Source organism: Rhinolophus sinicus, chromosome 14, assembly GCF_057876585.1.
Source record: "Rhinolophus sinicus isolate RSI-liver-muscle chromosome 14, RSI-T2T, whole genome shotgun sequence".
Lineage (NCBI taxonomy): Eukaryota > Metazoa > Chordata > Mammalia > Chiroptera > Rhinolophidae > Rhinolophus > Rhinolophus sinicus.
This window is the reverse complement of record NC_142514.1, coordinates 69632328-69657995: the sequence shown is the minus strand read 5'-3', so window position 1 is coordinate 69657995 and position 25668 is coordinate 69632328. Positions and strand designations below refer to the sequence as shown.

Here is a 25668-nt window from a genome sequence, read left to right as displayed (position 1 = left end):
CTCATTGACTATCTGGGAAAAGATTTGTAATTATAACTTATCTACCAAAAGGATATTAAAGTTATGTGTGACTCTTATAAACTACAAAAATGTCCTTAAAATAGAGTTCCGGTTAAGATGGTGGAATAGGTAAATTCTGTGCTTACTTCCTCTCATGACCACATCAAAATTACAACTAAACTACAAAACAACGATCCTTGAGAATCGCCTGAAGTCTAGCTGAACAGAAGTCTACAACTGAGGATATGCTAAAGAGGTCATGTTTACACTGGTAAGAGAATCAGGGATGCAGAACTGGATGGTCCCACGCCTGCATAGTGGTTAAAAATTGGGAGGTTTTTCTCAGCTGTGGAGGTCCCTCTTGAGGAGCCATAGGTCACAGCCCCACACCAGGCTACCCAGCCCAGGACTCCAGGGCCAAAAGAGAAGTCCCCACAACTTCTGGACATGAAAATCAGCAGAGACTGTTGCTGAGTGAGACAGAGGGCAGCTGGAGTCCCAGGCTCTCCTCTTAAAGGGCCCAAGCATGGACGTACTCGCTGACAGACTCACTACTCGCTCTGAGCTCCAGCACTGGGGAAGCAGTTTGAAAGGTGCCAGGGACATACAGGAAGGAAGTGAATTGTCTGGCCTCAGGGTGAGGGCTAGAGGACCAGCTTTCTCCCAGGCAGGAGTGCTGGCAGGCTCCATTGTTCTTTTGTTAAACCCTCCCCTCACCCAGGGTGCAGACTGAGTCTCCATCAACCTGGCTAACATTGTTTGCCCCACTCTGGTGACTCCCTGAGACCCTGGCCCACCAACTTGTCGGCCCACTGCTTTCAGTGCATTTTCCATGCAAACGGCCTTTCTTGTCTCATGCTGTGGATCTTTCCAAAAATCTCTCAAAGGTTTGCGGACCCCAAACAAGCAGTATCTGGCCTCAGTTCACAGTTTAGCCTCTCCTCGGCACCTCCAGGGCCAGCATAAGTGGCAACCATCTGCAGATCAATCTGTAGCTCATTCCAAGTGGCCCTGGGCAGGGCACAGGCAGCGGTTGATCTTGACCTGCAGAGCCCCTCCCCCAAGAGGCCGCAGAACCAACACACCTGGTGGCCATCTTTAGACCACACCAGAACACCAACTAATCACCTCCACAAAAGATACACCCAAAGGGCAGACTGGGCAGGCGCCAGAACCTGACTAAAGTAAATCCTGCTCTGTAGAGTGAAGACCTGCACGACAGCTCCTCTACTGTAGTCATAGCCAGTCCACACAACCAATCAGCCTGATGTTCAATCCCTCTCATTGATGTGCAAACAGCAACCAAGGCTCAACTGCAATAGGAGGGCACACACAACCCACACGAGGGACACACCTGGAGCACCCAACTCAGGTGACCATGGAGCCTGCACCATTGGGCCCTAAAGGACACCTACTACATAAGTCCACTCTACTAAGACCAGGAGACATAACAGCTCTACCTAATACATAGAAACAAACACGGAGGCAGCCAAAATGGAGACACAAAGAACCGTCCCAAATAAAAGAACATAGCAAAGCTCCAGAAAAAGAACTAAACAAAATGGAGACAAGCAATCTACCAGATGAAGAATTCAAACCACATTCAAAACACTAGTTATAAGGATGCTCAATGATCTTAGTAAGAACTTCAACAAAATTGAAAACATAAAAAGGGAGATAGAAAACATAAAAAAGAACCAGTCAGAAATGAAGAATACAATAACTGAAATAAAGAATACATTGAGGGAATCAATAGTAGATTAGATGAAACAGAGAATTGAATTACTCTACTCAGCAAAGCTATCATTTGGAATTGAAGGACAGGATAAAAAGCTTCCCAAGCAATAAAAGCTAAAGGAGTTCATTACCACCAAACCAGTATTACAAGAAATGTTAAAGGGACTTCATTAAGAAGAAAAAAAAAAGATAAAAAATATGAATAAAATGGCAACAAAACAAATACATATCCGTCAACAATTACTTTCAATGTATATGGATTAAATTCTCCAGTCAAAAAATAAGATAGGTGAATGGATAAGAAAACAAGACTCTTACATATGCTGCCTACAACAGATTCAATTCAGTCACACACAGACTGAAAGTAAAGGGATGGAAAAAGGTATTTCATGAAAATAGAAACGAAATAAAAAGCTGGGGTAGCAAGCCTTATACCAGCCAAAATAGACTTTAAAACAAAGGCTAAAACAAGAGACAAAGAAGGACCCAGTAATTCCACTTCTGGGTATTTGTCTGAAAAAAAACAAACCAAACACTACTTCGAAGGGACATGTGCATCCATATATTCATTGCAGCATAATTTACAATAGCCAAGCTATGGAGGCGACCTAAGTGTCCATCGATAGACAACTGGATAAAGAAGATGTGGTACACATATACAATGGAATACTATTCAGCCATAAAAAAATGAAATCTTACCATTTGTGACACGTGGATGAACCTAAAGGGTATTATAAGAAATAAGTCAGACAAAGATAAATACCATATGATTTTACTTATATGTGGAATCCAAAAAAGCCAAATAAACAAACAAGCAAAACAGAAGCAAACTCGTAGATACACAGAGCATTTTGCTGGATTGGAGGGTGGGGTAGTGAGGATGAGTGAAGTGGGAGACGGGATAAAGAGGTACAAATTGGTAGTTAGAAAATAATCACTGATCTAGAGTATATCATGGGGAATATAGTCAGTAGTATTGTAATTATGTATGTTGTCAGATGGGTACTGGATTTATTGGGGTGATTACTTCGTAAATTATATAAACGTGTAATCACTGTGTTATACACCTGAAACTAATATAATATTGTATGTCAACTGTTAACTGAAAAATAAAAATATATTTTTAAAAATTTTCTTAAATATGCTTTAAGAGACAAAAAGAATAAATTCTTAGTCTTAACCCAAACTACTTTCCTAATGCCAGCTCTTAGGATGCTAAATGTCTTGCCCAGATAGTTCCCTAAAAATTCTACTTTGACCCTCCAATATGAGAGGATGTGTTGTCCTACTCGAAATAGCATGTGATACTCCTGTAAGTATCTAAACATACTGCAAAATTCCAAGAATAAGTAATGAAATTTGTTTTTATTTAAAGGTAATTTATTTTAAATTCTCTTCTATCCTGATTAAAATCTGCACTTGTGGAATAATTATTGATATGTAACTGGTTATTCTCTACACCAATTAACCTCAGATACCACGATTTATATACTAATATTCTCTGCTCTGACACCATAACCTGGATAATCCTTTCTCAGTGGTCCTAATATATTAAGTTGGTGCAAAAGTAATTGCGGTTTTTGCAATTATTTTTAACTTTTTAAACTGCAATTACTTTTGCACCAACCCAATACACTTCAACTTGGTAAAAGGAACTGGCATGAAGTGAACTCTTGGGAGCTCTGCTAAGTTTCTGCAGATTTTTAGGGTATGGATCTGTCAAGTAGTAAGTAGCAACATAACAGTTCAGGTTGTCAAGAATGATAGTTATCAAGCTTCTAGATGTGGCATTATTAGTCAAGTTTCAGTGGATTCTGGGTCTAGTCAAGTTCCAGAAAAGTGCTTGGGGTATTAGAAATTGTATCAGGTTACATAGGAGGGTTGTTAGGTGGCAAGTAGGTTGCTGAGAAATCACGTGTGACTGAAATCAGGCCCTTTTGAGTACCAACAGGAAAATTCCTAGATCATTAGAGAAAGACTTAAGTAAAATTTATTAGACTCATTTCGAGCGCTCAATCGCCATATGTGACAAGTCGTTATTTTTGATTGCATAAAGAACATTTCTATCTTTGTAGAAAGTTCTGTAAGACCACACTGCTTTAAAGTAAGCTCCACCATATGTTATAATACTGCTAAATTTGTTTCTACCTTAGTATTATAAAATAAGAAGCTGACAAAACTTTTTCCTAGGAAATTCATTTGTATTATAATCAATACTACAGCCAAAGCCAATGGCTTTTTTCTTCTCAAACTAATGCTCCTATATGTCCTAGGAATTCACATGTCTTTTCTCAAGATTATAAAAATATCCAGCACCCAACAAGGTAAAAGTCACAACATCTGGCATCAATGATTACTAGATAAGCAAGGAAGCAGAAAAACATCCACAAAGAGGAGACTAATCAATCAACTGAAACTAACTTGGAACTGACACAGGTGTCAGAATTAGTAGAGAAGCCCATTAAAACAATTTTTTTGACTGTATTCCATTTGTTCAAATGTTTAATAGAGATACAAATATATAAAAAAAGGTCCAAATCAAGCTTCTGGAGATGACAACTATAATTTCTGAGACAAAAAATACACTGGATGGAATCTACAGCAGATTGGGCATTGAAGAAAAGATTAATGAACATATCCAAAATGAAAGGCAGAGGGAAAAAAATAATTTAAAAATTAAAAGAGCATCACTGAGCTGTGGGACAACTCAAGTGGCCTAATCCATGAGTAACTGGAGTCACTGAAAGGAGAAAAAGAGGGCACAAAAAAATAAAAGAAATAATCCCCGCAAGTTTTCCAAGCTTACCATGTTTGCCCGAAAACAAGATCTAGCTGGACAATCAGCTCTAATGCGTCTTTTGGAGCAAAAATTAACGTAAGGCCCGGTCTTATGTTATATAAGACTGGGTCTTACATTATAGTAAAATAAGACCAGGTCTTATATTAATTTTTGCTCCAAAAGATGCATTAGAGCTGATTGTCTGGCTAGGTCTTATTTTTGGGGAAACACGGTATATCTCCAATATGATCAACACAGGACAAGAAACATGAAGAAAATAATTGCTAAAAACAGTGATAAATAAAACTGTTAAACATGTCCAGAGGACAGACATGATTTATACAAAGAAATAAAGATATCAAATTTCTCATTGGAAACAAAGCAAGCAATACAGTGAAAGAACACCTTTAAAGTACTGGGGAAAAAAACTAACAATCCTATATCCAGCAAAATATTTAAAAAATTAAAAAAAAATGAAGGCAAATTAAAAACATGTCCACAAAAAACCTGCATACCAATCTTCAAAGCAACTTTATTATAATTGTTATAAGCAAGCAAGTTTATAGCGTCTTGGAAGCAATCAAGATGTCTGTTAATAGGTGAATGGATTAACTGTGGTAGCTCCATGCAATGGATTTTCATCACTGAAAGGAAATGAACTATCATGCTACAAAAAGACATAGAGGAACCTTAAATACAAATTACTAAGTGAAAGAAGTCAATCTGAAAAGGCTATATGTTGTACGATCCCAAGTGTCCAACCTTCTAGAAAAGGCATAACTATGGAGATAGTGAAAAAGATTTGTAGTTGTCGGCAGGAGTTCTGGAGAAATAGGAGGCACACAGGGGGCTTTTAGGAAAGGGAAATTATTCTGATGGTAGTATAATCGTTGGTGTATGCCACTGTATCTTTATACATTTGTCAAAATCCATAAAATGTATCAACACAAAGAATGAACCCTAATGTAAACTATGGACTTTGTTTCATAAACTAAGGTTAGCAATAATGTGTCAACGTTGGCTCATGGATTTCGTTAACTCATGTGGGATATTGATGGCAGGGGAGGTTGTATGTTGATGGGGGGAGGAGACTAATATGTGAGAACTCTTTGTACTTTTGGTTCAGTTTTACCGTGAATATAAAATGTTCTAAAATAAAGTCTATTAATTTTTTTAAAAGGCCAAATAAAGATATTCTCAGATATACAAAAGCTGAAAGAATCCACCACCAGCTGACTCACACTATAAGAAATGTTAAAAGGAAGTCCTTTGGGGAAAAGGAAAATTATACCATTTGGAAATCTGGATCTAAACAAATGAATGAAAAGCACTGGAAATGGTAACTACATAGGTAAATTTCTTATCATTAAAGTTTTTAGAGATACTTTGACAGCTTAAACAATAGCATAAAGGCTGGGAAGGAAAAAAATGGAAGTACATTATTAGAAAGCTATTATACTACACATGAAGTGGTATAACAACTCAAAGAAGACTGTGATAAGCTAAAGTATATACTAAAACCCTAACGCAATCACTAAAATAACAAAGTTACTGATAATAAACCAATGAAGAAAATAAAATGGAATCATAAAAACTACTTAATCTAAAAGAATGCAGAAAAGAAGAAAAAAGATAACAAGAACAAACGAGACAAAAGAAATAGCAAGATGATGGATTCAAACTCAACCATTTTCATAATCATTTTGAATGTAATTGTCTAAATACTCCTATAAAAGGCAGATATTGGATTTTTTATTTTTTTAAAAAGGCAAGACCTCATTACACATTGCCTGCAAGAAGCTCAATTTTCAAACACAGATTTTAAAGTAAAAGGATGGAAATAATTTTTACACCATGCCAACAGTGGTGATAAAAAAGAGTGAAGTGTTTATATTTCTGGTTAAATATTACCAGGAATAAAGATCATTTTTTAATGAAAAGGGGTCAATTAATCAAGAGGACATGACAATCCAAACGTTTAGGCACTTAATAACAGAACTTCAAAATACATGAAATAAAACTGAAAGAATTACAATGATAAAAAGACGTCTACAATTATATAATCATAGATGCCAATGCCCTTCTGCCAATATTTGATAGAACAAGTAGGCAGAAAACCAGCAAGAATATAGTAAACTTGAACACTATCAACCAACTTGGCCTGTTTAATACTCTACACATTCTTCTCAAGTGCACTCAGAGTATTTACCAAGATAGACCACACTCTGGGCCATAAAACAAGTCTCAATGAATGTAAAAGAATTCAAGACAGATATTGTATGTTGTCTGACCACAATGGAATTCAATTAGAAATCACTCGCTAGCCAGAAAATTTCCCAATTTTTGGTAACTATTTAAATAACACACTTCTAAATAATCCATGGATAAGAGAAGGAATCAATTCTAGTTTTTGAAACATCATTTTCTGTATGTTAGGACTCCTAAACATAAGTCAATTTATTTTTTTCTTTCCAGACTTATTAAAATATAATTGACATAATACATGTCAACTTATTCATCGAGTGTTCAACTAAAGAAATACTGACCTGGGACAGATGGCAGATCTTTTTAACCACAATTCATAGGTGGTTTATAAATTTTTCAAGAGTAATTAACAGTAAGTGATAAATCACTTTACCTATGTGCCAGGCATTTTCCTATGTGTTTAATTAATACATAGGAATTCATTTCATCTTCACAATAGGCATTATTATTCCCCCTTTATAAAGAAATTCAGGCACAGAGAAGTTAAGTCTAGTAAATGACAGAACCAGGATTTGAACCCAGGTAGTCTAGTAGCTCCAGGATGTCTTTTGTCTGTTTGTGTCATTTGACTATGTATCTTTTGACTACGAAAAGTTTATTTTAGGCCCTGACTTTAGAACTTGATCTTCACTAAAGAGGTAATTCCACTGTCACTGAAAAACTACCTTGAATACATCTTTGAACATGTGAAGACAATCTTTGCTTTGTCAGGTTTAGTAAACTAAAATTCACTTACTGCTTCTCTCCTCCTCCGCTCTTGCTCTTTCTCCCTTGCTAAATTACGGTCTTTGAGAAGCCAGAGGTTACATTTATCTTGAGCTTCCAATGATTGTTGATGTTCTTTCTGCTCCTCTCCAAGGCACTTGTTTTGCATCTTATTTGAAAAAGATTCTAGAGTGAAGCCAGGGTCTCTGAAATAAACAGTAGAGCTCAGTAGGTTTCAAGTTCCTTAAAAGTTATTACAAAGATATGTTATTAAATGACAAATATAAAGCAATGTTCTAGATACCCCTTTTCATATATTATGATATCTTTTTTTTAAAAAAGATTTTATTGGGGAACAGTGTGTACTTCCAGGACTTTTTTCCAAGTCAAGTCGTTGTCCTTTCAATCTTAGTTGTGGAGGGTGCTGTTCAGCTTCAAGTTGTTGTCCTTTCAGTATTAATTGTGGAGGGCACAGCTCAGCTCCAGGTCCAGTTGCTCTTGCTAGTTGCAGGGGGCGCAGCCCACCATCTCTTGTGGGAGTCGAACCAGCAACCTTGTGGTTGAGAGGACACGCTCCAACCAACTGAGCCATCCGGAAGCTCAGCGGCAGCTTAGCTCAAGGTGCCGTGTTCAATTTTAGTTGCAGGGGACACTGCCCACCATCCCTTGTGGGAGTAGAGGAATCGAACTGGCAACCTTGTGGTTGAGAGGATGCGCTCCAACCAACTGAGCCATGCGGGAGCTCAGCTCAAGGTGCCGTGTGCAATCTTAGTTGCAGGGGGCGCTGCCCACCATCCCTTGCAGGACTTGAGGAATTGAACTGGCAACCTTGTGGTTAGAGCCCACTGGCCCATGTGGGAATCGAACCGGCAGCCTTCGGAGTTAGGAGCATGGAGCTTTAACCGCCTGAGCCACCGGACCAGCCTTGATATCATTTTTAAACTTTGTATTTGATGTCAAATTTTACATAGGGCAATTGATACAAAGAGAAGGTTTTGGTAAACTGTGACCAAGGTATACCACTGTCTTCTTATATGTACAATGGAAACAATATTAAGACATTTTCTGGAAAATTATGATGTTTATAACTTATTAGTATCTTTAATAGCTTAATCAATAACTTATTTCTGTCCTTTCCAAAGCAGACTACTACTTATCAATAAAATTATCAATAAAAATGTATTCTTATTAGTTATAATTTGCTGTGTTCTACTAAATAGCTGAATCATAGTTACTTGACAAAACAGAAATTTAATATATTTTAAATATGTGTCTAGATCTCTCCCACGGCCTCCTAAACCCAGTAAATTACAGACCTCTGATTTTCTTGAAATACTTTTGGTTCCTTGGTATTCTGTTCCAGATGTTTCCGTATTAGTTCCTGTGTTCGAGCTTTTACTTCTTTTTCTATTGCTGCTTTTCTAAATTGGTTGAAGAGCTCATCTGAGGATTTAAGTACACTTGAAGTTTTGACTGGTTTGCCTAAACTTTTCCAAGAGTCTGCATTCTTGATCTTTATATCCTAAAACAAATATTTGATTCAATCTGTGTCTACAGATGTCAACCAAATTTTTGAAGGAAAACAATGTTTTTGATACAGTAATAGATCAAATTAAACTCCAAAGGCTTCATGTAATTTTACTAAGCTTATAAAGTTAAAGTTTACTGGAGTTAGAAAAAATATGAAAATATAAAAACAGGTAAGCCAAATTCAATTATTCACCTAAGACCAAATTAAAACAACATGATTGACAATTATTTCAATTCAATGTAAAACATGTTTTAAGGGTATGACAACCTGCAAACAATATAAAAATAAATAAACCTGTCACTGTAATGAAGATATGTATGATCTTATAGGGAAATAAAAAAGCAAACGTACAATGATTAAATAAGAGGCAAAGTAAGATGATGCCATAAGAATGACCGTATTTTTTTGAGCTCTCAATAACATAGCTATTTTTCTTTCTTTGTTATCTAGAATAAATTAACTGATTGTGACCACTGTTCTTAAATGAGATATGCCATGGTCTAGATGAGTGCTGCCCAATAGAAAATACGTAGTTTAAAATTTTCCAGTACCACATTAAAAAGTTTTTTGTAAAGTAAAATCTTAATGGTATATTTTAGTTAACAAAATACCCAAAGCATTATTATTGATATGCAATCAATATGAAAGACTAAAGATGATTTTTTTCAAAATAAGTCTTCCAAATTGGTATTTATTTACATTATGTTGTCAATAAAACTTATTTTGTTCTTACCCACAGAATAGGCTAAAATACCAATTCCGGAGTTCACTTGACTACTCAGGTCAGTTAAAGAACCTCACCTTCAGATAGAGATTTGAAACAGAATAAGTAATACCTGTTCTGTAGAATCCTTCCTATTTAATAGGAAATAAACGGAGGATTTCTGGCTTTGTGCCCAAAATTTGTTTAATTGGAATCAAATTTTGGCAAACCCTAAAACAGAAAAGCTCTTAAGTTAGGTTTGGAGTACAGGGCAGTTTTTCAGGTATCAGAAAGTAAGAAGACTTTTGGAAGGCAGAGATGAGGATGGGAAACATTCCTCATTGAAGAAAGAACGTAATTAAATGTATTACTAGATGTAGCTAAGAAGAAATGAGTAGTTCAGTTTCGGTGAATTACAAGGCATATAGTTAAGACTGAAACGCTAGATTGGGTTCATAATGTAACAGTGTTTAATCTTCATTCTGGAGAGAAGTTAGAACCCACTGAAGATTTCATACAGATGACTAATTTGATCACAGTGATCCATGAAGAGCAACAATGTGATAATGTTAAAAGCGGTATGAATTAGAACACCTAGGAGGGTTTCAAGTTAGTCGGAACAGGTATGAATGTGAAAAAGAGCTCAGATGGAAGGCAATAAGGCCTGCTTTATGAAGTGGGAGTGGAAAAGGAGACATCTTGAAAGTAAAACCCAAAGAATTTAGCAGCTCCTTGGCTGTAGGGGACTGAGAGTCATCAAAAATGATGGAAACTTACAGGAGGTGAGGTCTGGAGGTGTACATGAGACTATAACTGAAATCTCCATAGTGGATGTTCAGAGAGAAGTAGTAAAGACCCTCGTTTCTCTCTCACCCTTTGAAATTTTGGGGAGAGAGTAAGCAATTTTAGAGATCATTGGTTCCTCTGATAGGGGAACTTACAAGGATAGGAGAGTGGATAGAAGATAAGTAAAATTAAGGCATTGGTTCTCAACTGGGTGTGATTCCCCTCTGCACAGGGAAGACATCTGACAGTGTCAACACCCATTTTTGGTTGTCATATGGGGTGGGGGAAAGGGTATTACTAGCATCTAATAGGTAGAGGTTAGGGTTCCTGTTAAGCATCCTACAATGCACAGGCCTACCCCCAACAAAGACTTATCCAGCCCAAAATGTCAATAATGCTACAATTGCTACCCTGGTTTAAGATATAAACAGGCAGTGGGAAAATAAGACAAAAGGAATAGCTAGAGACTATAGACATGACAGGTGAGCTCCACAAACTGTTGAATGAAAGAAAAACTGAGAACAGAGATAGATGAGTTGGTCTCAGCAAAAAGGGATGCCTTTTCTTGAGGCGGAAGTAAATAAGAGAACGGCAAAGCTAGGACTTCTGAGTAAAAAGATAAGAGGTTGAGAGTTTGATGAAATGTTTGGTTTTAATCCCAGCTCTTATTTGGGCAAGATGCTTGAACTGTCTCAGCCAATTTATTCATAAAGACTAATTCTCAAAGATCTCTGCTGGCACCAAAATTCTGGATCCTCTCTTTTCAAAAAGTGAATGTGCTGTGATAGTGAGGGAGCAAGGATGGGAAATAATGTCAAGAATGGAAACAGTTTGTTGTGAAGAGAACAAGCCACACAATCCTATTCCACCTTCAGCTTTCATTTCAACATTTTAGTTCCTACTACGTGCTAAGCATTGGGAATAGCTGGCAAATACCAGCATTATAGAATGTATAGTTAAATACAATAATGGAAAAAGATGGTAGAGGGGGGGAAATTTTATTTTTTAAAAAAATAAATAGGCAAAAATTAGGTTTTGAGATCCAAAAATCTCATTCAAGTTAGGGCTTAAAATACCTCTTGTGCATGCCACTTCCATATTTTAAATCCCTTCAAAAGCTGTGGGAAAAAACAAAAAAAATATTACTCTTACCTTCTGCACGGGAACTTGGCATTCAGAATCTAACACCACTGTATCATCACCAGACGGATGCATCACAGTTAGGTCATTCAAGCGTTGTTCAGAATCACCTAAATGCACATTTTTAGAATAGTATAAAGATATTTCATCTTGCTTGTCCAGAATGCCTTTTCCCCCCCTCTAGGTCAGAAACTATGGAAACAGAATGACTAATTTTTTGATGCTTCTTAACTTTGCAGTATTTTTCAGTTAGAAACCATTCTACTGTAAAATAAATACTTTTCACTTGAAATTTACCTCTTCTATTTCTTTTTCTTTTATTTGTCCTCCCCCACCCCCATTTTTTTTGGTCGGCCAGATTGTGTCTCACCCACCAAAATCTGTTTTATTTGTGCCCATGGTATAGCAGTCTTCCAGTGTGCAGACTAACCTCAGCTCCAGAGATGGGTCTTTATTAGGTCAAGCCAATTATTGTAACCCTACCCTCCTACCAGTCAGTCAGTCATTTAGGAAAAAGAAGGCCTAAGCCAATGTAGGGCCTCCAGGGAAAGATGCATCCTGGTGACCAAATAGAAAATAGAAAATACAAAGAATAAAAGAAGACACCAGACACCTATAATAGCTACTGAGGGGATAGGAGTAAGAAATGCAAAGGTTGGTTTAGTTCTCAGGTGAAGAGAATGAAAGATGCAATCCTGTTAACTAAGTTTCATATATTTCATTTATTATGGGTGAAGATAACTACAGAAAAAGAGCTTACACCTTGGTTAAACCATGCCTCAACAACCGACCTACCCTGGGACTACTAGTTATGTATGCTAACAAAATTCCTTATTGTCTAAGCCAGTTTGGACTGAGTTTTCTGTCATTTCTGACCAAGATCATCCTGATACATAAAACTTAATTTGGTCATTTTTGTTTCAGTTTTCTCTAGTTTTTGACTATAAGTCCTAACTAGTGGCAAAAAGACAGGCAATAAATGAAAACTGAATTGCTAATTTTGTTAATTGACTCAAGCTCACAAATCCTGGCCACTTACATACTGTATTTAAACTTCTACCACCCATCAATCCTTTGAGTGATACTCTGGGTAAATTACACTAGTTGAAGTTGAGGCTTGAAGAGGGGGACATTAAGGGATAGGAGTGAGCATGGAGGGTGAGACAACACCCTGCCAAAGGATGTATGAATGAAAGAATAAAGTTTAAATTTACATGTCCCTACGTGGCCCAATGTATCTGTTTCCTCAGTTCAACAAGGAATGGAAAAACAGGGCGGAAAGCTATAAGTACAGAACTACATTCCTTCTCTGTTTGGGGCCAACTATTATTTATGAAGTAGAAAGTATATATGTCCAGAGAAATAAACTCTAAATGACTCTCAGCTTGCTGACTCTAATTTGGTCGGTGCGGGCAAGTGCTATTATCAAGAATTAAAGAGGAAAGCTTTAAACATGGGGATTAAAGGGGGGAAAATTCAGTTTTGACGTGCTATGTTTGACATGCTTGTGTGACGTTTAAAAACAGATGTTTAGTAGAGTTGTATAAACATGCCTGGAGCATGGATGCTTCAGTTGTAAAAATGAGACTAGAAGTCATAGACACCAAGATCAAGCAGGAGGAGTGTATGGATCACTGCCTTCCAATCTTTTTACATGTCATGTTAAGCAGGAAATGATCAAAGTATGGGACACCTGAGTAAATGGGAAGTTGGCTCCAAGCCTATTGCTCTGAGAGCTGAGAGGATCACTAGCTTAGTAAACCTATGCTTTGGAACTAGGCTGGAAAGCCCTGGAGTAAAGTAAAAAAGATAAGGTGCTTAAGGATGTATTATAACTTTTAAAGGGAGGTAGATAAGAAATATCTGTAAGGAACATCCAGAAATGGGATGGTCGAGAGAATAGTGTCACAGAAGTTGAGGAGGTATGTCAAGGGTCCAACTCTGAAAAACATTTTCATGTGGATGATGACCCTCTGGCACTCAAAACACTACAGTACTCATCTTTCCTCAGACATCTGTGTTCCAGGTCTAGCAACCTGGACCAGTATCAGGCTAGTATCCTGAGCCACCAAAGCCATATTCCTTTTGTTATTAAAACTTAACATATATTCATCTATTGTAGACCTGCTCATTCTACCCTTGTAATTCTTTCAACTTTCCCTTTTTCTTTCATCACTTTACTTCATCCCCCCCCCCACCTTTGCAACAGCCTAATTGGTCTCCTCCTTTTCTGTTCTTTATGCCCCATTCCTCTAAGTGACCTACATAATAATAGCCGATTACTTACCTTGAGGCACACCTTTTGCTCAAAAAAACCTTAATTGGCTCCCTACTGACTATACTATTACCATTATGTCCAAAGTCTCTGGATATCAAGGTTCTTCATGATCTGAACCTAGTATACTTTTCCAAATTAATTTCCTTGTATTCCTGTTTATCCAACCAAAGCTTTAATCACATCGAACGATTGGTTGCCTAAATACCTTTATTCATGTTACTTTCACCATACAAAATGCCTTCCAATCCTAGATATACATAGATAAGTCTTACTTTTCTTCAGTATCTGCACAAATGATACTTATTCTGTAAAAGACACGTCTGCTAAAGAGATCAGTAACTGCCTTCCTCACCTCCTAAAATTTCACTTTTGCTTTTTTTTAGGACATATTACTTTTAGTTTATACTCCAGTTGTTTATTTCTCCTACTAGATGGCAAACTCCTTGATTTACCTTTTCATTTGCCATTCTACTTCACATTGATATGACAGTGTAAGTATTTGTTTTTTACAAAATCTTGATACGATTAAGAGAAGATTTTTATGAGCTGGGAAAGGTTAAGTTGTAAGGATGAGGTAGTAATCCTTTGTGACTAAAAACATTAAGTTATTTTAAGGAAGAAAATCAGATATCTTTCAGTTCATGTAGAGACAAAGGCACAGGTTTTGAAGAAAACTGGTAACACTTAAAAATTCAATTTTTAAAATCTTTAATATTTTGTCAAGTTATTTTTTTGTTTAAAAACTTTAGCAAAAATTTTCTTACTTTCATTATTTAAAGGTTTAACCAAAATAAATGTATTTCCATCAAGACTAAACTCCAGAAAAGAAAAATCTCTATATATATTTTATAGCTTACATGCACTTGAGTTTCCCTTGGGGATAGTGCCACCTGCAGTTGGCAAATGCAAACTACTTTGCTTCTGGAAAATTTGCTAAGTGCAGAACAGCCAGCCACTCTAGCAAGATCATACAAACCTTCCCTTTACACATTATGTTACTCACAATCACATGTAAACAGAAATGGAAGTAATACAATAAACTGATCCTGACTGAAGACTTAGATATTTAAAGCCTGACTTTTCATAGGACGTTTTCTTAAACAAGACTATCTTGACTGCATTCTTTCTATTGTTTTTCATTATCTTTATTCTTCAAGGCTATCCCTACCATCCTTCTATGAACTCTCTATAATGAAAAGAGAAACTTTTCCCTATCCTTGTTCTTCTAATCAATCTTCAAACATGTTCAAATCTCTCCGGTTCAAAATCAAAACAAATGCTCCCAGTCTAATTAAAAAAAAAAAAAAAAATCACCAACAAACTTTTTGAAAGACTGGTTTATATTCAGATTCCATTACTTCTCAATTTACAACAATATAGCTTCTGCCCCAATTACAATGGCTACTAAAAATGCTTTTTGCAAAAGCAAAAAAGAATCTCACATTCCCAACTTTAACCCTCTCTCCTCATTTCTCATCCTACTTTAATACTTTGTAGTATGTGATACTCTTGATGATTTTCTCCTAAAAACCCCTATTCCTAGATTTCCATTGTACCAATTTTCCTTCTTCTTTTACCTTTGATTACATCTTTTAACTCATTAATTTTTTTTCTACTTTTACTGAGGAAGTTTTTGTTTCCTAGAATTTTGTCCTTGACCTTTCTTTTCCTGCTCTATACATTCTCCTGGGTGTTTTCATTCATTCATTCACTCACTCCTCATGGCTTGAAGTAGCTCCTACATACTGGTAATTCCTAAATTATAGTTCTTTTTATACCCTGTTAGTTCTAACCTATTACTAGTTGTATATTTCCAATTATATATTCTGCAGCATCTCACATGTCCAAAATAAGCACTGCCTCTTTTTTTCAATCCAACTATTGTATAATAAATACCCTGCTAAGACATTCATTCTAACAAAGCCCATCAATTCTGCCACAAAAATATCTTTCTAATTTATCCACATCTTTTCTATACTACTATTTTAGTTTTGGTCCTCATAATTTCTTTCTTAGGCTATGGAACTCAGCTTCCCTGCTTGACCCAACTATATCAGAACATCTTTATCTTAATCCACCGCCCATATAGTAAGCAGCAATCTCTTCCTAAATATAAAATCCGATTTTGTTATGCTCTTGAAGGTACTTGTTGTGCACAAAAGACCCACATTTAGCACTGGCAATTTCCATTTGAATCAGTACATCTTCAGTTATTTTCCTGAGTATCTTGAAAATCTTTTTCCAAAAAAGGATATAAATATTTTACACTTTGGATCTTTGTTTATTCTTCTTCCTGGGATGCCCTCCAGTGTTGCCTTCGATATTTTCTCTCTTGATCTCCACTCCCTTCTCCACAATGAAGAGCTATAACTCAAGTTAAATACAAAATGGAATACTCAAACACAGAATAGTAGGGAGCTTTTACTGGAAGCAACAAAAGGAGGATCAAAACCGCTCTGTTCCTCCTACTCTATGCTTCAGTAAAACAACTTAGAAATTTCTTCTGCTTTGAAGAAACCCTTGCCCTTGGAAGGCCAACTGGAAACCAGAGAGCAGCCTAGAGGGAAGGAAACATGGATAAGGAGTATCCGCATGTCCTCTAGTTAGGCCTGAATGCACTAGACCAGGGGTGCCCAAACTGTGGCCCGCGGGCCAACTGCAGCCCGCAATCCATTTTTTATTGGCTCGCAGCAAATTCCAAAAACATACTTAGTTTACTTAAATAAACCAGGTGAGGCAATACGTACTTCACCTCGAGTGAGTGGCCCGGCTGTTTGTGTATTTTACCGCATATGGCCCTTGGTAAAAAACGTTGAAAAAAGTTTGGACACCCATGTATTAGAGTCTCAAGCACTCCCTAGGGCGGGCTCATCACTACCAGAAGTCTCCTTTGTGCCATGTGTCCCCAGGAGCACCATGCTGAGACAGACAGTAACTTCACTTCTGACAAGACTAACAGAAGATATTTATAAAGTCAAATGAATTTAACAATATAAAAAGTTAGCCAGATTTGGAAGATATTTTTGGTAAATAGGAACCATTAGACAAGCATTTCTGGCCCAAGTTTCCTTAACTGTACACTATTTTTAATGCATATAACTTTATTCCTCTATCTATGGAATCTCTAAATATCTTTTCCTTATTCCATCCCACCTTTCCAACCCATATAGACATAGGTGTCATAGAAATTAGAGCAACATTTCCCAAGTCTGCTCAGAACTTGGTAGTATGGCCTCTGGCAGTGACAGGTTTTAATGTATGGCCCACATGTCAATGTATATAACATACATGAAAGTTGCATGAGAACTGTACATATAATTTTTCATTCAAATATAAAGAGTACCTTTGGGTATAAATTTCTAACAGTGTGCTTCAGTGATTATTTTAACCATGAATTTACTAGTTATGATTTTCAGTATCCTAGATACATAACAATGAAGATAACCTTAGCATTTTCATATACAGATTTAGAAGTCAGTTTCCCAATTGCGGTCATTTACTTGTTAATTTCTTACCTGAGCGCGGCAAGATTTGTATGGGTGAAATGTTTTTCACACTCTGTAAATGTTCTAATTCTTGATGAATAAATGCTAACTGGTAGTGATTTGGTAGAGTACCATTTGAATGTACAGTTTGATGAACAAGGGTAGTAGAACAAGAGATTGTATCTTGCATAGAAGATTGTATCTGTTAAGACAAAGTTGAATAAAATTATCTTTCAGAGCTTTAACTACACAATATAACTAAGAAAACAGAAACACAAGAGAAAGGAATTTAATACTATCCTTGAATATATTATTTAAGTCACACAAACTTAAACGGTATAAGTATTTCTATGTTACAGATGAGAAAACTAAGGTTTAGAAAGATTAAATATCTTGGCCATCATATTGCTTATAAGTAGAGTTAGTCAAAGCCTATTATCTTAGTTATTATTAGTAAACATAAACGTACACATTATTAAACAGTGCTGCTTATTTTCAAATGCTTTCCTGTGATCTACTGAAAATAAAAACTTAGCTTTTATACCAAATCTAGAGACACATCCACTTTTACTCCTTTTTCCTTACTGAATTAGGCATAAGTGGGGGAAGGAGTCAAAATCACATGATGGTCAACCCATACGAATGTCAAAAAATTCTGATTCAGCACTCAGTTAACTATTAAGTAAAAGCTGTATTATAACAGCTAACATTTATTTAATGCTTATGATGTGCAAGGCACCAGGCTAAGCCCTTTATACGGTTTTTTAAATTTTCACAACAATCCTTTGAGTTCAGTGTAATTATTATCCTCACTTACAGTTTATAATAGGACTTAAGATATAATGAAAGCAACTTAATCAAAATCTCACATCTATTCAGGGGCAAGCAAAGTTATGGTACCAAAGCCCAGGTACCTTATACTACACTAAGCTTTGAGTTGTAGATGGTAGAGGTGAATAAGACAGTCTTTCTCTTCTGTTTAATAAAGGGGTTAGAGTACTGAGTAGATAAGGGAAGTGTTTGAATACTTATGCTAACTTGAATAAAATTAATGCCGTAGGAATGTTTACCCTAACAATAATGTAGATCCAAGCCCAAAGCTTAAAGTCAAATGCTGAGGTTTAAATCAGCAAAAAAATCACTTTCTGAAACACAGAAATATATATTTCTTATGTATACATATATATTTCTTATGTATACATATATATTATACATATATACATAAGAAATATATATACATATATATGTATACATAACATATACATATAAACATACATATGTATGTATATATATATATATGTATGTATATATATATATATATATATATATATACACACACACACACACACACACACATACACACACACACACATCTGTATTGATTCATGATCCCATAAATATATTCCCTCTTTTATCATAAATGGGCATTCTGTTCCTCAGTGAGCGACACTGAAAAATTTTTGGCCACGAACAGATCACAAAAGTAGCATTCTACATGCTATGTATTGAGAATGCTTCCAAAGTTCGTTCATAACTTGATATAATTTTCTGATTCTACTAGTACCATGGCAAGACAGGCTTGAGCTCTTGCTCTTAACAACATGGTTGGCGGTTCAATTCCCGCATGGGATGGTGGGCTGCCCCCGCTACAACTAAAGATTGAAATGGCAACTGGACTTGGAGCTGAGCTGTGCCCTCCACCACTAGATTGAAGGACAACAACTTGGAGCTGATGGGCCCTGGAGAAACACACTGTTCCGCAATATTCCCCAAATTAAAAAAAAAAAAAAAGTGTTTAAAATAAAAATAAATAAATAAATAAATAAATAAATAAAATTAAGTCCCTCATCTGTATGTCAATATAGTAACCACTTCTTCTCTTTCCCTGTAATATAAAAATGATTTTAAGCATTCCCTGCTTCAGGTAGTATGTGTGTATTTCTTTTTCATTTTCAACAAATTATGAAGATAGATTATTATAGCACTAATCATACAATCTCTTAACCATTTATCTCTTCTTGCAAATTGGAGCTCCTTCAAGACAATGTTATTTATGTTGTATTCCCCTAACCTAGTTAGATGTTGTTAAATAAATTTGTAATTTAACAAAAATATATGCCTGTAATTTTGTTATTTGGGATGGATACAAAGAATTAAAAGTTTTATGAGGATAACAACCTGAATTAGTAAAAGATAAAATAAAATCATTTCTATCCTTTTCAAAGCACATCAAACACTAATCAATCAAACATAGATGTGCTAAAATAGCTGGTAATTACAAGCTGTATCTTTAGAAATCCTAACTACCATCTGCCTCCCATCTTTTTTTTGAGAAATTCTACCCTACTGTACATAAAACTGCTATAGCAGTGAGTTACAACATACTACATCATTTTTAAATTCTAAGGTAAAAATAAAGAATTAACTTACCTTCTCTTTCTCTTTAGAAGGAGAATCATTCTGTTTTACTCCAGTAAATTTAGATAACATTTCTGCAAATGTATATAAATAAGTATTTCAATGTTTGCCAGCTTAAAATTACATCTAAATTATTTTTTTCACATTAGAAATAAAATGATGATTAAGAAAATGCCTTTAACACCAAACTCTTAAATCAAGAGGATCTTATAGCTACAAGGTTTTTGCCCTCTTTGAATCAGTCAGAATTTCCAAAGGGATACTTGCTTTTAAAAGGGATATTTTCTTTACATAATGGAATAACTATCCACTCACATATTTCAATTTGATTTAGGAAAAAAAAGTGTTACTTCACAGTAAAGAGCTTGAAATGCAATGCTTTAAAGAGAACAAGTCACAACAGAGAGATTTTAAACAAACAGTACCAATTATACTAAAATCATCTTTACGAAGTAGTCAGAAATATATAATCATAAGGTGTTTGATTAAAATAAGAATTTGCTATAAGAGAAGGGTGTGTTATTTATCTAAGAGGATACAGTCTTTTATTACAAGTGAAGCTATTTGATTTCAATGCTCTGCTTGCTAAGCATTATAATAAAGATCCCATCTAATTAATACTCTAGTTGCTTCTCAGCTATTTGGGAGCCTCAACTATATCGCAACAAATGGGTTTTATAGTGAACTCCTTTATCTTTACAAATACCTTTAAAGCTGACACTGGCAGTAGAGTAGGCATATCAAAAGATCTCTCAGACATGGTGCTCATAGGTTCTTTATCCTAAAATTGATTATTGTTCTATCCTCCCCAGTCGCAAGCTTACGTCAATGTGGTAAAGCACCAAACTGGTAGTTGATGCCTTGACCCATCTCCCCAGGCCACCTTTCGTGAGTACCCTAAGCATTATTTGCTTCAGGCTCCAAGGCATCAAGGCTGGTCAACACGAAATCTTATTCAAACTTAAAACATTCTAATTTTAATAATTACCTTCTGCTTCCTGATATGCCATCAGTTTCCACTGGATGTGTTACTGTTCTTTCCTCTCCTAAAATGTTTGATGCTGGACATTGTTAAAATAGCTAAATGCCACTCAATAACGTGCTTTAAAGAATTCAAGTATTTAAAATGACATGAACCATATTAATGTCACTCCACTAAGTATATTTAAGTGTTGGAGGGTTAGTAAAAGGAGAAGGGGAAAGGACAGACTGCAAAGATTGAGGTAGTTTCCACATAGAGGGGAAAAAATTATGGTTTCATCTTTAAACAAAAACAGACTTCATTAATATAATCACATAATATATACATATCTTCACATCTAACTTAATTATTCAAATATGTGCCTAAACTACATTATTCTATGATTTAAACTCTAAAGTATAATAAAAATATGACATACCATCAGTGTTCTGCTAAAAAAATCCAAAGGGCATTCATTATCTTGGGTTTCTGACATATAAAACTAAAGCTCCAAAATATTATAAAAATTAGCGCCTCAAAATCTGAAGACACTAGCAAAAGACATCAAAGAATTTTAATCATAAAAAAAAAAAATCAAAGCCACCTAATATAGTATGTCTCATAAAAGTCTTGCAGACTACAGATAGCTGAGTAAAGATAGCCTAAAACATAGCACTGTGCTTCTCATGCTACTCTTACATCACTGACTTTACAGGAACATAGTAAGTAAACTCCATATTTCTGTTTATGAGTTCCTGGTCTTTGGAATTAAAAGGCAAACAAATACATTTTTCACTATCCAGCTTAAGGTCACATTTCAATTAGCAAAGAAGCCCTACCAAGTCTTGCAAACATAAATGAAATTGAGTGCTATAGTGACAACATATACACTGTCAACTAATTTCTCTAGGGAACTGTGATAGCATGCATACCTACCTTATGAGGATCAAATTGCATAATATACACAACCTACTAAATAAATGCATACTGTACACATTATGTAATGTGTTTTATTTTCACATCTCCCCAAAACCCCAATATAAAAGTTTAATTGGAAAGTTTTCAATCTAAACTAAGGCAAAAATCACAGAATAAAAAAGAGAGAGCTGAAATCATATATTTGATGAAAGGGATTGTTTAATACCCATCACCTATCAAAGCATTGAGATAAATGCTCCCAGATACCAAATATTATCAGCAAGCCAATATGGACTTAAAAACTAGACAAGTTGAATACAAATATAACACTAAAATTCAACACCAGAATGTAATGCCATATGTAGCAGGAAAAAAATTACAGAAGCTTTTTAAATAAGAAAAACAAATCATACTTCCGTTATGTAGGGCAGGGTATAGAAAAGTGATTGGAAGTCACTACCTTCTGCTACCTTATTTTATAGAAAAGAAAGCATGTCCAGAGACGTGAAAAGATTTGCCCAAACAAGCTTATTACCTAAGCCATGTTCTGATAAAAATCAAACAATTTGTTTTTGAGCTGAAAAAAATTGGTCTCTTTAAAGAATGTTTCTACAACTTTCATTGAACTGTTTGGTGCTTATTTTAATATAGAACAAACTGATTATAAACTGCCTGTTCCTTTTACCAAGGTAATTTTAACTAGAATTAGAAAGTGGAAACAAAAGGAAAAAACTTAGATTGATGGTTCGTAAACATGGCAGCACATTAGAGTCACTTGAGATACTGTTAACATCTCTCCTGCCGTCTTCTCCAATCGATTCAGATCTGGTCACTTAAAAGTTTTACAAGTGTTTCTAATACACTGCTAAGGTCGACAAACACTGTTCTACACAGCCTGTTTATTCAAGAAGATCCAGTTTGAACAGAAAATTTTTCAATACACAAGACAAAATTTATCACTATTTATAAGCCTCAAGGCTCAAGTATGGACCTCAATATATGCAAATTTTTAATCAAGGCTGAGTCCTTGAATTTATCCTTTTGGTGCTTTGAAAACACTTTGATGAGAACCTAATAAAAGTTTTAAAAATTTAAATGATGAACTCCATCATTTCTCTTAAACTTTCTAGCTTGAAAGGCAAAGATTACTCCAAAACTGTCATTTTGTATTTCCTACATTAGTAAACCATCCTCTCCCTAAAAAGGTAAAACATTTAGACTCAAACTCTGTTAGGCCATTTCCCCTTGTATGAAAAAAAAAAAAAAATCACATCCTTGTCACTTCTACAGGAGATCTAGGTTGTGGTACTAAAAAGAAAAAAAATTGTTTTCTTTCTTTTATTCTCTCACCCATAACTAAAAAATCATTTTAATAAACTATTGTTAAAGAAATTCTTAAATTCCATTCTCTGAATATTACACCAAAACCAAAAAAAGCAAAAAATATAAAGTATGAGGTGACAAATTCACTTTGTCTTTACCAGATAAAGAATTGATGCCACAACCATTGAGTTGCTTTGTGTGTTACTGTTTAGCAAATGAAATTACAAACATTCCTGAAAAATATTCTATTCCACACTAACCAAGTAGCTGAGCTTACATTTAGACAGTTCCTGAAGTTATCTCCTATAAGATTTCAATCAAAAGCACTACTACCAACGAGCTGCTTTGTTTGATTGTTCTCAGTAATATTATTAGTCACAGGATTAAATCTAATAATTACATTCCTATTACATCACTCAAGATAGCTATTGTTGAGCATTAGAAAACTCTTAATAGCTTATGCGTACATAATAGCACAGCCTCGCTTACATAGGATGTACACATCTGGAATTCATTTTGTTAAGCCTCATTTACATCTTTGATCTGACATTTAATGAGATTTTGATGGTTATGAAAAATAGTTTAGAAAAGTTTTATATTTATACCAATGTTTAATAAATTTTCTTGACTTGTCTATCTGTACATGACAAATTGCATATGCTGATGTCAGTCAGGAATATAATTTAAATAAGATCAGATCACCCTGAAGTTTGCAATTAAGTACTGCTTTTAGCCCACAAACTTCTCATTTATAGTTTTCAAAGATACGGGATTTCTTTACTACTCTATCTTGGAACTGACTTAATATCTTGTTTGAAATGATAATTAATTTTGTAAATAAAACTTTCTATGGAAATCACTGCTCCGCCACTAATTTATCCTATTTAACAAAGAAGAATTAAGTCCATGTTTTAAAAATAAGGTCTGAGAATACCTAGAAGATAATTATTTAATTAATGTGGAATAAACAGCTCTAACACTGTGTATAACTATTAAGTGTTTTTCACAGATGTTACCCTTAAAACATTTTGGTACACCTAAACAGAACGATATTGCAGCAGAGAGAGACCAACTATAATACAAGATAACTGTAAGAAGAACCTTAAGAGTCAGTAATGTTAAGAAATTTAGGGAAGTTAATTTAGAGCCCTGTTCCTGATAACCAAAATTATAATAAATTTTAAAGCTATAAAATCTTGTATTTTCAGTTAATTTTTACTTATGCAACATAGTTTTTTGCTAATGTATCTAATTTTCAAAAATTCTATTTTCTCAGTAAATAGTCTTGTTTTCCCACACCTTGAAACTGAGACTTGGGGATTGGTCATCTCCTTGAGAATGTCATGTGCATAATTAAGAATGGTAGATTGGTAGATGTTTTACTTATTTTTACAACAGTTATTATTGATATGGCCTGACAATTATTTTTCATAACCTACAATTCCTTTATTTGTGGTTTTTGTTGTTCTCAGGAAAGTAAAAAATGTTCTTAGCTTACACTAGAAATGAAGCCTTACAGTATTTTAATGGGTACAAGTGAAGCTAATATTTAGGACAAACGTCCTAGTGCTTCATTTACTAATTTATTAAGCAAAAATATAATTGTTTTTCCTCATTAAGTTAGGCATTATGTTTACAATTTATAACTTATGTATATAGTGTTTTTTCCAATGAAGTACAGTTTGAATGTTCATAAAAAACTGAAAATTTCAAAGATAAATGATAACTCAGACTATATCATGTTTCATGACAAACAAGAAACATCTCATTAAAAATAAAGATAAACTGACTTTCGTAATGCAGGCTGAAATACAAAAATTTGCTACTTGGATTTTAACAATAATGTTTTTGAAATTAGCCCGTTACTTGAAAAAAAATGACATTAAACAAGAATGTCAGTCATAAAATAAAAATTCAACACAGTATTTTAAAATTAGAATTCCAAGACTGAAAGTTAGGAAAACATATAATAAATATCACATCATTTTAAGAAAACATAGTGAATGATAAACATTCTTTCCTTTAAGTAGTATACTGGAAGATTCTATCAGAAACTGATCATTCTAATTAAAATTAAGGTACTTTATTGAAGCAGTTTGTATATAGTACTATTCTTCTAATACTCAAAGCATTTATTGATCAGTAGTCATACAAATTAGATAATTCAAATTAAGTTTCAATAAGTTTTATCCTACAAATAAAAGACAAAGGTGCTCTAACTTATTAAGCCACAAATGCTTTATTAGATGAAATTACAACTGCTAATTACAATTTAAAATACTAAATGCAACTTAGAGTTTTTCCAGCATTGTTTTATGCTTAAAAGTCAAATGTAGGGAAATAATGTATAATAATTGCCCTAAATTAAAATTTTTTTCTAATGAGAAATTCCAATAAAGTTAAAAGTTCTGTTTATTCTAACAAAAATGTTTACCACCATATACTTTAGAAGTGTAAAAACAAAATGCAGCAGTCAGCACCACATAAATGCAAACTAAACAGAACCAAAAGTGAAAACAGAATGTACGAGCCAGCAGACCCTTACTACCAGACCGAAATAAGAAAGATAGTCTTACAAACTGTAAGAATTCTTGATGTAACAATATTCTCTACGGGATATGTGTTGTTGTTTTTTTTAA

General features: G+C 34.7%; 1 protein-coding gene across 1 annotated transcript in view; it reads right to left on the bottom strand.

Annotated features, from left to right (window-relative positions):
- BRDT (bromodomain testis associated) overlaps positions 1-25668 on the bottom strand; it is a 40955-nt gene that overhangs the window by 1821 nt on the left and 13466 nt on the right. The window contains exons 12-16 of the mRNA XM_019752343.3: positions 19840-19901; positions 17440-17611; positions 11659-11756; positions 8803-9008; positions 7518-7692 (exon numbers count right to left, since the gene is read on the bottom strand). Coding sequence (XP_019607902.3) covers positions 7518-7692; positions 8803-9008; positions 11659-11756; positions 17440-17611; positions 19840-19901 — 713 coding nt within the window. The remainder of the gene's footprint in view (positions 1-7517; positions 7693-8802; positions 9009-11658; positions 11757-17439; positions 17612-19839; positions 19902-25668) is intronic.